This window comes from Apaloderma vittatum, unplaced genomic scaffold (assembly GCF_000703405.1).
Source record: "Apaloderma vittatum isolate BGI_N311 unplaced genomic scaffold, ASM70340v1 scaffold9770, whole genome shotgun sequence".
In the NCBI taxonomy this organism is placed as follows: Eukaryota; Metazoa; Chordata; class Aves; order Trogoniformes; family Trogonidae; genus Apaloderma; species Apaloderma vittatum.
This window is the reverse complement of record NW_009693983.1, coordinates 22,862-35,120: the sequence shown is the minus strand read 5'-3', so window position 1 is coordinate 35,120 and position 12,259 is coordinate 22,862. Positions and strand designations below refer to the sequence as shown.

The 12,259-nt window shown below is 48.9% G+C and overlaps 1 protein-coding gene across 2 annotated transcripts in view; it reads right to left on the bottom strand.

The window, feature by feature from the left end:
• Window positions 1–11,681, bottom strand: part of LOC104271164 (discoidin domain-containing receptor 2-like) — a 34,079-nt gene extending 22,398 nt beyond the window's left edge. The window contains exons 1-5 of one of the 2 annotated variants that reach the window (XM_009865771.1): window positions 11,658–11,681; window positions 6,243–6,274; window positions 5,899–5,906; window positions 3,548–3,650; window positions 1,105–1,333 (exon numbers count right to left, since the gene is read on the bottom strand). In XM_009865771.1, coding sequence (XP_009864073.1) covers window positions 1,105–1,333; window positions 3,548–3,650; window positions 5,899–5,906; window positions 6,243–6,274; window positions 11,658–11,681 — 396 coding nt within the window. Of the gene's footprint in view, window positions 1–1,104; window positions 1,334–3,547; window positions 3,651–5,898; window positions 5,907–6,242; window positions 6,275–7,492; window positions 7,644–11,657 lie in introns of those variants that run through there. The other variant, XM_009865762.1, reaches the window with a different exon arrangement.
• Window positions 11,682–12,259: the final 578 nt, after the last annotated feature.

Below are 12,259 nucleotides of genomic sequence, written 5' to 3'. Positions count from 1 at the left end.
CTAAGGTCCCTTCCAGCCTCGGCCAGTCTCGGATTCTGTGATCACACACGCTGAATACATGCTCATTACTTTATCACAGTCTAACAGTGAAATCTTGCAGAAGTTGACCCACACTAACATCTGTCACTAATGCTGCCCTGAGTGCCAAGATCACTGCTCTGCACAGGGCTGAGGTGGGAGACAAAAAGCATTTAGCTGCTTACGGACAGTTTAACTGATTGAATTCTGGTAGAATTCAGGATGCAGATAGACTTCACTGAAGAAAGTACCGACAAAGAACAGTTAGCCCCATGGAGTTTAAACTTCCCCTCTCATTCTGCAAAAACCAGCATCTGTAGCACATACTAAGCTGTGAGGGATGGACAAGATAATGGTTAAGGGTCAAATAGCCGATCAAAGGTCTCAGGAGGAAAATGATTCATTAACGAGCTAAAAGCTATTAACCTTGCAATACAGACCCCACTGTGACTTCCCAAGTTCCCCCAGTGCAACAAATCATCACCTCCCCCAGTACCTTCCTAAGCCTGGCTTAGGTGTTCAGACTCCACAAGCCAGCCTGAGGCAGGTGATCAGGTGAGAGGAGCTGCAGATGAGAGAAGGGGATTCCTTCCCTGGGGAAGTTTAATAAAGGCTTATGAACACAACCAGAACACAGCCAGCGCGGAGCAGCACGCTCAGGTCTGGAGATAGCAGGAGAGAGCTGTGGTGACGTCTCTTTGAGTGTGTGTGCTCAGGACATTTCCTACCCTTGAAGCTCCTCTCTTTCTTTAATCACAAAGCAGGCATCTGCTTTGCAGCTTCCAGTTTGGAAGCAAGCATCTGGCTGGTAGAGGGACTTTCACGTGATGTTTCGAACACAGACAGAAAGGTAGCAAAGAGCCACAGAGCTACAGGTTTCAGCCACGGCAATGGCTGGGATGTGGGGGATCAGGTCAGGGAAATAACAGTCCAGCATCCCAGGACTAAGGCAGAGGCTGCCGAATGCCTGACAAAGAACAGTCAGGATAACGCACTAGGGAGTATGTAGAGGATGTGCCTCCTACAGTTCAGTTCTCTATGACTTGGCTTCTGCGTGCTCCACAACTCGGTTCCTACTACACTCACCTTCCTGCCTTGACGATCTTTCCAGGAGATCCAGCGCTCCCCATTGCGGCTGTAGTCAATTCGGTAAGCGCGGGCAAACTCTTTGCCTGTGGCACGGGCATGCCGTCCCTGAGTCCCAATCAAGGTGATGAAAAAAAGCTTGTGCAGATCGATTTGAAGGAACTGTACATCTTCTGGTTGCAACAAGCCAGCAGGGCACCAGGCTCCATCCCCCTCTTCCCTTTGTAACCTGAGGGGAAAAACACACACGTTAAAAAAAAGTCACTTCCAAAGATCCAGCCTTCCCAGTAACTGAGGAAACACCTTGAAACTTGAGAATTGGGAGAAAGAAACCAAATTAGCAAGTGACTCTTCACAGTTGGCTACGAAATACCTCTCCCCTGAAGAGTGATGGTCCATTGAGTCTTAAAGAGTCCTGCCACCAGTTTTGCCCTGTTCAGAACACCTCCCTCAGTCTCAGATATCCTTCACTAACTGTTAGAAGTTAATTTCTTTCCCTGACACATACTTTCAGGTTCCTTAGAAACAACTATGCTAGTCAGTAGGTAATTGCACACTGCCTGCTTTTTATCACCTTGCTGGTAAAGTGCGTACTCACTGCTAAACCCCACACAGTAAGGCCTGAACCTCTGCTTCACCACCTCCTACAGCTCTAGGATGCACAAAGAGGAGCTATCTTCAAAATACATCACAGAATGAAAAGCTCTGCCCATCTACAAATTATTCTGGGTCACCTCAACACATCTTTCCCATTTCCTTCATTCAGAGTTGCTCAAGCGGGACATTGCTACGTGTCCGACGTGAAGGTCTCTGCTTTGAAGCTGCATGTCACAGCACCAGCTGTACAGACGAAGGCTTCCACCCTTGGCGACCGCACGTAGAGCAGTGCCGCGGCCATTGGGCAGCGGAGCCACCGGAGGAACCCCGGCTTCTGCAGGCAGCAACCCACAAGGTGGTGAGAGTTTTGAACGTGAAAAATTTAACCAGACACAAAAAGACCATGTGGGGTTTGCGGCAACAGGGATTTCTTAGCCAACAGCAAGGCCCTCAAGTGCCTTGTCCTTCCAGCAGCTCTCCTGCCTCTAACCGATGGGGTCAGGGAGTGCCGATCCCTGCGCACGAAGGCAGGCAGTGCCCAGGAGACAGCGGAGCTCAAGGCACAGGTTAGAGAAGATTTTTGCCTCAGGTTGGTCAGCTGTTTGCACCAGGCCTTCTTCTGGTGAAGTGGCAAGTAAAAGAAGTTGTAAGAAAGGCAGGAAGGGTAACTGTGAAGTGACAGAGACAGACAACTCTAACAAAACAAAGTCAGCAGCCAGAGGGTGCCTTCACATCTTATTCCTGCGGACACCCAGCTGCCCTGGCAGAGAGATGATGGTAACAGATGGTAAGTGATGCTGGAAGTATTTGCAGAACTGGACATAAGCCATACCTCGGAGAATAAAATAGGTCTCTCAGCTTTCAGACCCACAGGCTTGTTCAAACTCCATTAAAACCCATTACACTTCGCAGCTCTGCTCTATTACAGACTAAGAAAAAAATAAAAATCAAGGACTAGAACTTGATGATTTTTGACTGCCCAAAATCATAATAAAAATAGAAGTATCATAATTAACCTGAAATTCATATCTGACTTGTCCCAAAACTGTAGGAATGTTTGATACCATTATTATAAACAATTCTAAGGAAACTTACATTTTTAACTATTTTGTAAATCACCAGTTAGTAGCTTTGGAAGAAACAAAACGACAAAAAAAAATGAAAAGCCAAGCTTATGAAGCAGACTGTAGTACTGCTTGATGTTGAAAGAAAATCCTTTAGCTGCTTTCTAACAATTCCTAACTCTGCAGTTTCCAGGTTTTTGAGTCAAAATGGACACAGCCCGTTTCCTCAATAGGATGCTGTTGAAAAGTACATCCTCATAAATGATTTCCTACGATTTAGTTCCAAGCGCTCTACAAGAATCCCAGGGGCACTGTCCCCAGCCAACCTGTAAGTCACAAACCCATTAGAGATTTATTCACAGAACTATAAGAAGATGAGGGTTGGAAGAAACTTCTGGAAGCCTCCAGTCCAATCTCCTGCTCGCAGCAGGGCTAACTCCAAAGCAACAACGTGTTGGCTCAAGGTGTTGTACAGCCAAGTCCCGAAAAATCTCAAAACACTGAGACATCGTCACATCTCTGGGTACCTGTCTCACCATTTCATTCTCACAGGGAAAGATTTATTTTTTTTCCTTAATACTGAATCAGAATTCCCATATTATAGCTTGTGACCATGACCATTGCCTCTTGGTCTTTGATCACACACTAATTAGATTTAATAGGGAAGCAGCCAACAAGTCAAGCAAACACATTTCTTTAAGGGTAAAGGAACTTCCTCTCAATCACATCATGGATATCTAGAAGGAAAAAGGCATTTCATTTTTTGCCACTGATTAACCCACCGTGCATACTGGGGTCCTGTGGAATCGTACCACTGGCTGGAAGCAGTGATGTCTTCGTCTCGTATCGTCCCCTCATGCATACCCAAGGGGTAACGGCATATCGCTGAAAATGGGAACACAAGCAAGTGAAAAAAAAAAATAAAAAATCAATACCAGCTCTTTCTAGATCACGAGACAAGTTTAATTAAAATGCTATTATGTCTAGGGAATGAACATGGTAATGATAAAGCCGAGAATACAAATAAAAAGGATTAAATACTTCATAATTACCATAAGCTGAATTGTAAGCAATGCAATATTCTCACAGTTACTACCATTCAGCAGAGTCCTGGCCAGGCAAAAACTCTACAAAGAAACATTTTAAGAACATGAAATCCAAATCCATCCTTCTTCTGGAATAAACTGGATGCTTGACTTGCAGTCAAATAGGAACAATTAATATTTTCACCCATCCAGTAACAAGCAAGAAGTTAAAGAGCTTCTCTTACAGACAGCCAGGCCGGCTTACGGAAACCTCTGCTCTGTTGTGTCACCGCAGGTTAGAGCTCACAGTTGAGCACAAGCCCCTGACCATGCTCACTGCCCTTTCGTGGTCTGGTCCCTTCCTCCAGCCTCCAGTGGGACAAGTCCTTCTCTCCAGGCACGAGAAACTTCTCAAACTTGGTGCCTCCAGGGAGCACAGACACAACTGGCTCAAGCCATGAAGCTTTACAAGCTCAATACACCAAAGGTAGTGCAGATGTAGCTTACAAATCCAAGCTGGCCAAGCTCCCTCCCCTGACACAAATTTTTAAACATGTCTTGGAATATTAGAGATGCTTCAGAAAACGCCAGATCGTAACGTGTTCGTTAGGGCTCACTGTTCGAAATAGGCCAGCAAGATATTTTTGTCAGACTAACATCAAAAGATTAAAAAGAAAGTTAGACCGGGTTAAAAAAGCAAAAGTTATATCAGATTAAATCATGAAACAATTAAAAGACCAAAAAAACAGTCAATGGCAAGTCCCAGAAAAAAGGGAAATAGACTTTTCTCTGAGTTTCTGGTCTTTGTCCTCTGAGCTCACAGCAGCGCCAGCTCCTCCCCTGTCTGCAGGGACACAGGCAAGTGCCACACAGGCTCCAGCCACCGCAGCAGCACGTGTGGCAGGTGGCATCCCCCTGCCACGCCGGCACCTCTGCCTGCTCTGCCCTAAGGAATACCTACAAAACAACTAGAAAACACCATCACACCACCGTCTGTATTCACGGCAAGCTGCCAGCCAGATATGGAATAGTCTCACTCCTTCCCGCTCTCATCAAAAGGCAAAGAAGGCAGCACAGACGATCCAAACACGAAGATCAGCAGCCTCAGCATAACAAAAGAGATCACTGAAGTATGACAAAGATCATTCATATCCTGAAAAATAACTTGCTGTCCCTCAAAATACCCCCCCAAACACCTCCTCCCCAAAAAAACAATAACTAACCAGTATGTATCCTTAATCTATTAAACATTTGGAATACCAGGGTTCAAAACATGGGTGCAAAAATCAGCCAAACTCACAGGTCCTACAGGCAAATACACCAAGCACCAGCTAAGAAAGCTCCGAAGCAGCAGATGGCAGCGAGCTGAGAGCACACGTGTGGTAAAATAACGTTGGGCGTTTGCCGGCTGTACGCTCCCCCAGAACCAGCAGGGATGAGGTCCTGGAGTCAAGACCCCAAGCTGGATGGCCTCTGGTCTCACCCAGAAGAACATTGATTCATATGTCTGAGGTTTCTTAAGAAAGAAGAATTCACCAGGAGGCAGCTGGTGTCTGCCTGCGATCAAGCACGATGACTGTGGCTGTTGAAAGCCAACCAACAGCGCTAACCATCCCCTGATACTGAACATGAAGTTTAGCAAACCAATTAGCCTCAACCGTCTTCGCTCTCACCTGTCTCGCCACAGATCAGTGCAATGTGACCCATTGCTGGAAAGCCAGCAGGTCGCTGATCTACGGGTAAGTATCTGAAGCTTTTCCAAAAGGGTGGGGTCATTATCTGAACACAGAAAGTGGGTTTGTGTTTCTGCAGAGAGAGCCCTGTCCAGTCACAACTTATTTAAAGGTCAACTGCACGCCCTGCAGCAATGCTGGAGAGAGTACGAGCCAGCTGGGAAGGACTCTGGGGAACCAGGACTTATTGCAATCCTTAACAGAACTCATGTGTTCACAAACCCAGGGCTGGCAGATGGAAGGCTGAGTGTCTGTGCCATGGAGGGATGCACTGCATGGGTGGCCATGGCTCTCACCAAAACAAGCAGCACGAGGCTCTTGCCAAACGCGCGTCCTCTTGAGCAAAATCATCCTTGGGCTCTGTTTAGATGCCACCAGGACTCCTACTCAGATATCCCTGACCCTTTACTACACACGCAGGGACCCCACAAGCCACACAGAGAGGATACAATGAGGCTCAGAAAAGTGTCACAGCTCGCCTCTGTTAATGAGGTGAAACAACTGACAGAAAGGCAGGAAGACTCCTTCCCACATAGGTCTGAAATGATTCAAAATCCGGCCGCCCCTTGGGTTTCGAAGGCAATGCCGGAGGCGCTTCCGAGCACTCCTGGAGCAGATTGAGAGGCCAAAATCATCAACGCAGCCCGTAGGCACCACAGCCAAGTAGCAGCAGCGGGGGTACGGGTGTGCTGGGGGCTGGCTGGGAACACCAGAGCGGCAGCTGAGCAGCTCGAGAGCTGAGAACGCAAAGCTGCCTGAGGAAGTCAGGGGTGGAACTGAGAAGTGTGAGCGAAACGACAGGCCTGCTTCTGGGTGGAAAAGATTACTGCAGGAGCGGGGGCCACAGCCCTGTGCTCAGAGCCCACCTCCCAGGATCTGGTAGGGGGAGAACTACTCCTGCACCTTTGGGTGCGCTAACTTGTGTGCTTAGCACCACCAGGGATCTGCACATGACTGACCTCTAGCTGCTGCCTTCCCCCTTCTCCCACGAGATTTTAGCTATCAGAATCAGATGGCACCCTCAGCTCAAAGCTGGACGTGTCAGGGGGTGTACAGGGTCAGCTATCACAGGGGAGCCCAGGAGGGTCTGCTGAGCTCTCCCCCAGGCCTGGCTTCATTTCAGGCTGGTTGCAGAACAACCTCAAAACTCCGCAAACATCCGCAGGTCAGAGCAGGGTCAGAACCAGACACAGTCACAGGGCTCCCAACCACCAGAGCCAGCCCCAGCAGAGAAAATGAAGGCCCTCGAGGTAGCGCTGCTGCCTCACCACACCTTCAGCCAAGCTAGACAAGGATTACACTCATTTATTTCACAGATTGTCTTCAGATCAAACCATCTCATCACAGGGATTTATTTATTTTTTTTTCAATATATTGCAGACCATTGTCTTACTCATCTCCATCAGGACTGTAACTTGCCAAATGCTGTAGAAAAAGAGGTCATGCCCTCCACAGGGACTCGGAGGCTCACATGCCTGCCTCCATCCCAGCTTTGGGCCAGGCAGGGTTTTCTACCTTTCCTTCCACACTTCTCTCTCCAAAACCCCTCTCACTGGCTGGAGAGCTGGGACTTATGTTTTGCTGATGGGCAATTTGCTTTCCACAGCGAGAACAGTATCTCTGAGCCAGCTGAGAGTCAGGTGTGCTCTGCAGGCCACATGGTCAAAGTGACAAAAGGATAATCAGAGCTCAAGACAGGCCTGCCAAGAGCACAGACCCTCAGCATGGGCGAAGAAAGGAGCATATCCATGTGTCTGAGCACCTGGGGGGCTCTCAGGGGAGGTGTTCCACTCCTGCATAGCTGTCAAGGGAGCCTGGCCATCTCAGCTCAGAGGAAGACATTCAGTGATTATATTCAAGTGCCTTTGTTATATTGACAAGGATTCACCGTGAGAGGCCAAGAAAAGTTTAGAACAAGTATACGAAAGGTGGGAGATCAGAGTCCTCTCCCAGCCTGGCAGAGCCCTACCAGGGTTGACTTCGGTGCCAGATGGCTCCGGCAGTGAGGCCAACAGCAGCATGCAGAAGATCATGGTAGCGATCGGAGACGCTGCGCAGGGTCAGATGGGTGCGAGTCCTTCAAAGACAGCAGCTGCCATCTACATTTCTGAAAGACAAAGCAAAGAGAGAAGATGAGAGTCCTCCAAAGACAGAACTTCTCTGTGCTGCGGACTTGCCATCTTGTCATTGCCTTGCGCTGGGCTGGGCGATCTCCCGTGTCCACAAGTGCCTTCCCTTCAGCCCTGCTCTGACCCACCCCCTGATCAGAGGCTTAGTGCAGAACTCACGATCGCCTGACTGCCCACACCGTCTCCAAAGCTATTAATGTAATTCAGCTTTTAAAAGCTCAGCTGCCATGACTACCGTGTACACACACTCTCTGAACTGCTCTTAAACCAGTCCGATGCAAGGTAATCTCTCCCCCACTGATTCTTCACTTTCCTTATTATATTAACAAGTACCGAAGCTGCGTCTACAACGAACCTGGATGGTCCGACCAGGCTCACCAAGCGGGGCTTATCTACCCAACGCACACCCCTATCTACACCAGCTGTCTACTCCAAGTAGCCAAGTGGGCACTCTGGAACTTGTCACACAACTTTAAGATAAATGTCTAGAACAGGGTGAAAACAATCTCTCCCTACATGTCCACACTGCTGCCAAAAGAGCATGTGCGCTCACACACTTCATTTCCTGTTTGGAAACAAGGAAAAGAGCAAAGGGCTTAAACACTGGCAATTTCAGTGGAAAGCCAGGATAACACCTAAAGGAACACAAGGTCATATCAGCAGTTATGTGAATTCTTTGTGTCCTGCAAAGAGCCTCAGGAGGTTCCCATCCTGGAAGATGGCTTTACAGCAGGCAGGTTAGAGGCTCTGCCTCATGTTGAAGTGTCAGGCAGAAAGAAAACAGAACAAATCAATAAACAAATAGTTGCCAGGACCAGAGGGTGTTTGCTCAAGAATCCTCAGAAGGGTAGTAAAAAGGCAAAACTGAATGTTAGGACTTGTTAGTAAAGGAAGAGAGGATATAAAAGAAACCATCACCATGCCTGTGCATACATGCGTGCAAGAGCATCAGATGCCATTAGCTCAGAGATGTGTAACAAAAGGCTGTATTTTTTCCACCCAACATAATTAAACCATACAAGTCACAGCCATGAGTTGCCATGGTTACAAAACCAACTGGATATATTCACAAAAAGATACACCACGGCTTCTTAAACCCGAAGGTAAAACCTTTGGCTCAGGAAATCCCCCAGCCACAGATCGCTAGACGCCCAGAAGCTAAATCAGGGTTAGAATCACTGAAGCTTGCCCTGTTTTTATTCTCTTTCCTAAGGATTTGCTACTGGCCATTCTCCCTGCTGCATTCCGTCAGAAAAGATGGCTCTGAGCCTGAAAAACAACTAAGGGCCTTCTTGGGAAAAGAGCCAAACACGCACGCAGGAGGGAAAAGTAACGATCGATCGGTGGATGCTGCCTAGTGGTGCTGTGCCCAGCCACACAACCGTGCAAGAAAGCCCCAAAAGTCCTTAAAATCATCAGCCCCCTCTTACATTCCACATGAGCACCCTGGCCAAGGCTGGGAGGAAGGTGACCATAAGGTTCTGTGATTTTGTGGCATATTGGGTGGCGAGCGTGCAAAAGCAAAGCACCGGAGAGAAAAGGCAGCCCCTACCTCAGCAGGAGCATCTGGCAACCAGAAAAGAGGCTTTGACCAAGAACTCTCAAGCTCTGTGAGCATCCAAGGGTCAATCCCTCTCCCCTGAAAAAGAGAGGGGTGATCTCCAATGCAAATCCATCCCGTGGCAGACTCTAAGTAGCACGTAGCAGAGATTTCTCCTAGCCACAGAGAGGGAGGTTTTGTGAAGACCTTTGTGCAGCAGAGTTTCAAGACAGACGCAGCGGATGTTAATCCGTGCAGGTGGATTTGCTCGGGTGCCCTGGAGGCTCCCCAAGCAGGGGAGAACTCACAAAGGGAACCGTGGAGTTCAGCACTAGAGGACGTGAGAAAGGAGAGTGTCGTGAACATCAAGGCTTTAACTTCGACCACATTTCTGGAGAAGGTGATGGGTAACACAGCAGAGAGTTGTTTGGTTGTATATGGGGTGCCAAGGTCAGGATCCAGTGGTCTGCCCAGATGCAGCCTTGGCTAGAGGAGGTCCTTCCCCTGGGTCCCCATGCTGAACAGAGCTGCAAGTTGCTGAGGGGACTCTGGCAGGAGAAAAGCAGGTTGGAGACATCTTCCAGGTGACTTCCCCGCTGGAGGTTTAGAAGCTGCCAGCTGTACTGGAGCCCGGAGAGCAGAGGACGAGCACATAGACACACACACAGCATCCTCACCCCTCCAGGGCCTAGGGACAGAGCCTGGCAAACAGGGAGAGGATCGAGCATCTGTAAAGCCACAGGCTACCTCCCCCCAAAAACACCTCCAGATTTCCCTCTAACTTGGAATGGTTAGAGTGGCCAGAGAGCACTGAAACGGCAATTGTACATGGCTAGGTAAGGATTAGAGCCTCCTGTTAAAAAGGGAAGGGGGAAAAAAAAAGGAAAAAAGAAAGAGAACAATCGCAGATATCACTCTAAGTGCTCCAATGCCTTGGCTTCCCACTTGATCTGCAAGCCCAGCAAGGAAGGAGCGACAGCAGGGAGGCAGGTGCCTGCAGCAGAGCACAGGGATGAAGGAGCAACCATTCTCTGCCATCAGCACAGAGCTCACAGACCAGCTCGGATTAGCAACTGCCCTGAATGAAAAGTACTAAGCCAAGTCCTAGCGTAAGGATTTTGTCTTTTGACCAAAAGACCAGGTGTGTCAACCTCTCAAAAGGACGTGCGAGCAAATCATGACAACGGCCACTGATGTCACCCCATCGTCCCATCTGACCAGCTACAGATCAAACACCAAAACTGAAGTGCCCATTTGCTTTAAGCAAAGCTCACCCCACCTTCTAAACCGCACCTATTGTATTGCCACATAACCAGTAACATCATTTAACCGCTTGAGTACAGCAGTCGGAATCCAGAAGGTAACAGAAGGGAAGAAGGAATGGGGTGGGGACAGGGAAGGTCACACAGAGATGCCCCAGCACAGCACCGGCTCCTGCCACCGAGGCAGCAACCAGCACTGGAGGAAAGGTACGGGCTGGAGCACCACAGGCAGAGGTCCAGCCCACCCTGCTGCAGCCAGCACCCTGTGAAACGGCCCCTTTCAGGGCCTGATGGGCACGTGGAGCCCAGCAGGTCAAGCAAAACTGGTGTGGCTTGGGGGAACTGCAAGGCAAAACTGGAAGATGTGGCCATAGAGACCAGCCTGGCCTCCAGGAAAGACAAGGAAACATTCAGAGCTGGCTCTAGAACTTGTCTGTCTGCAACTCTGCGCTGACAAAAGCTGACTTTGAATTTGGCCTTTGCCTAAACAGCACCCAAGCTGAGCAGGATGAATCCTCTCCAGATGTGTCTGTCTCCACTGATGACAGAGGGAACATAAACAGCCTCATCATTCCCAGGCGGCCACTGGTTGGCAAGACAACTCCTCACCTTTGTGTGTGGCAGTGAAGAAATGTTTACAGCAGCTGAGCCCTACAAGGGGAGCCCAGCAGCTGGGCTCCAGCTGTGCTGGGCTTGTTCTTCCCACCGCACTTGGTTTCCAGTCCCGGACCACCAAAATGCATGTCTGGGAGTCCCAAGAGAGGTGCTGCACACAGGGAAAGTGTCATTTCTCATCTTCTAGTGCTCTACAGCAACTGTTGTTCTCTTGAACAAGGTCACCAAGAGTGTTTCTCACCTCATTTCCTAATTCTGAGGAGCCTCAGCTCCACCGAGGAGCTCGTACAGAGATAGATCACTGTTTGAAGAACTGCTGATGTTGATTTCTGCCGAGTCTAAACCTCAGCTAGTAGCAGACTGAATTCCCAAACTGCCCACTTCCCAGGGCTAGGACACCTTGGAATATACTAAACACAAACCTCTGACCAAACTGCTTGGAATGATTTTTTTTCTGGGTAGATAATATGACACTTTTCCTTGTAGCTCTCTCAGCTGCATCAGACTCCCTTGTTGTACTCACGCCTTTCTTCCTGGCCTGCCCACACACAGACAGAAAGTGCCAAGACTATAGCACAAGCCTGAAACCAGCAAAAACAGGATTAGCAACATCCTCACGGAGGCAAGAAAGTGTTAAAACTCTGTTCTCAGGACTGAATGGATCAAGTTGCTAATTGCTAACAGCTGGCTGCAGGAGAATAAAATCCTGTTACAATCATTGTGAGAGTGGAAAAAAAAATCTGCTTGCTGAAAAACTCCCTCAGAAACGTAAAAAGCGGGCAGTTTTTCCCAATATACGCAACAGATACCACGTCTAAAAAGCCAACCCACCTCTCGCAGCTCGCTGTGACCCAGCGCTGTCCCCAGCGCAGCACAGGGCCCGGAGCAGAACCCAGTGGGCGCAGGAGGGAGCTATTCTTTAGTGATGTGCATGGAGAAGGTGGGACTTGGAGCTCCTCCAGGTACTGTTCTCCCTCCAGAGATCCATTACGGAGGTCTGGCATGTTTGCGAGCCTCTCTAGATCCCAACTGAAACACGCATTTGTTTTAACGGGTTCCTTGGCAGATCGTTACACCTTGGAGCGGGACCTTAGGGTTCGCTGCAGGAATCCCTTTACAGATGCCCAGAGCTGCACCAAGTCACGATCAAGACTCATGGCTGCGTGGATGATGCTCTGTGTGTGTGCTAC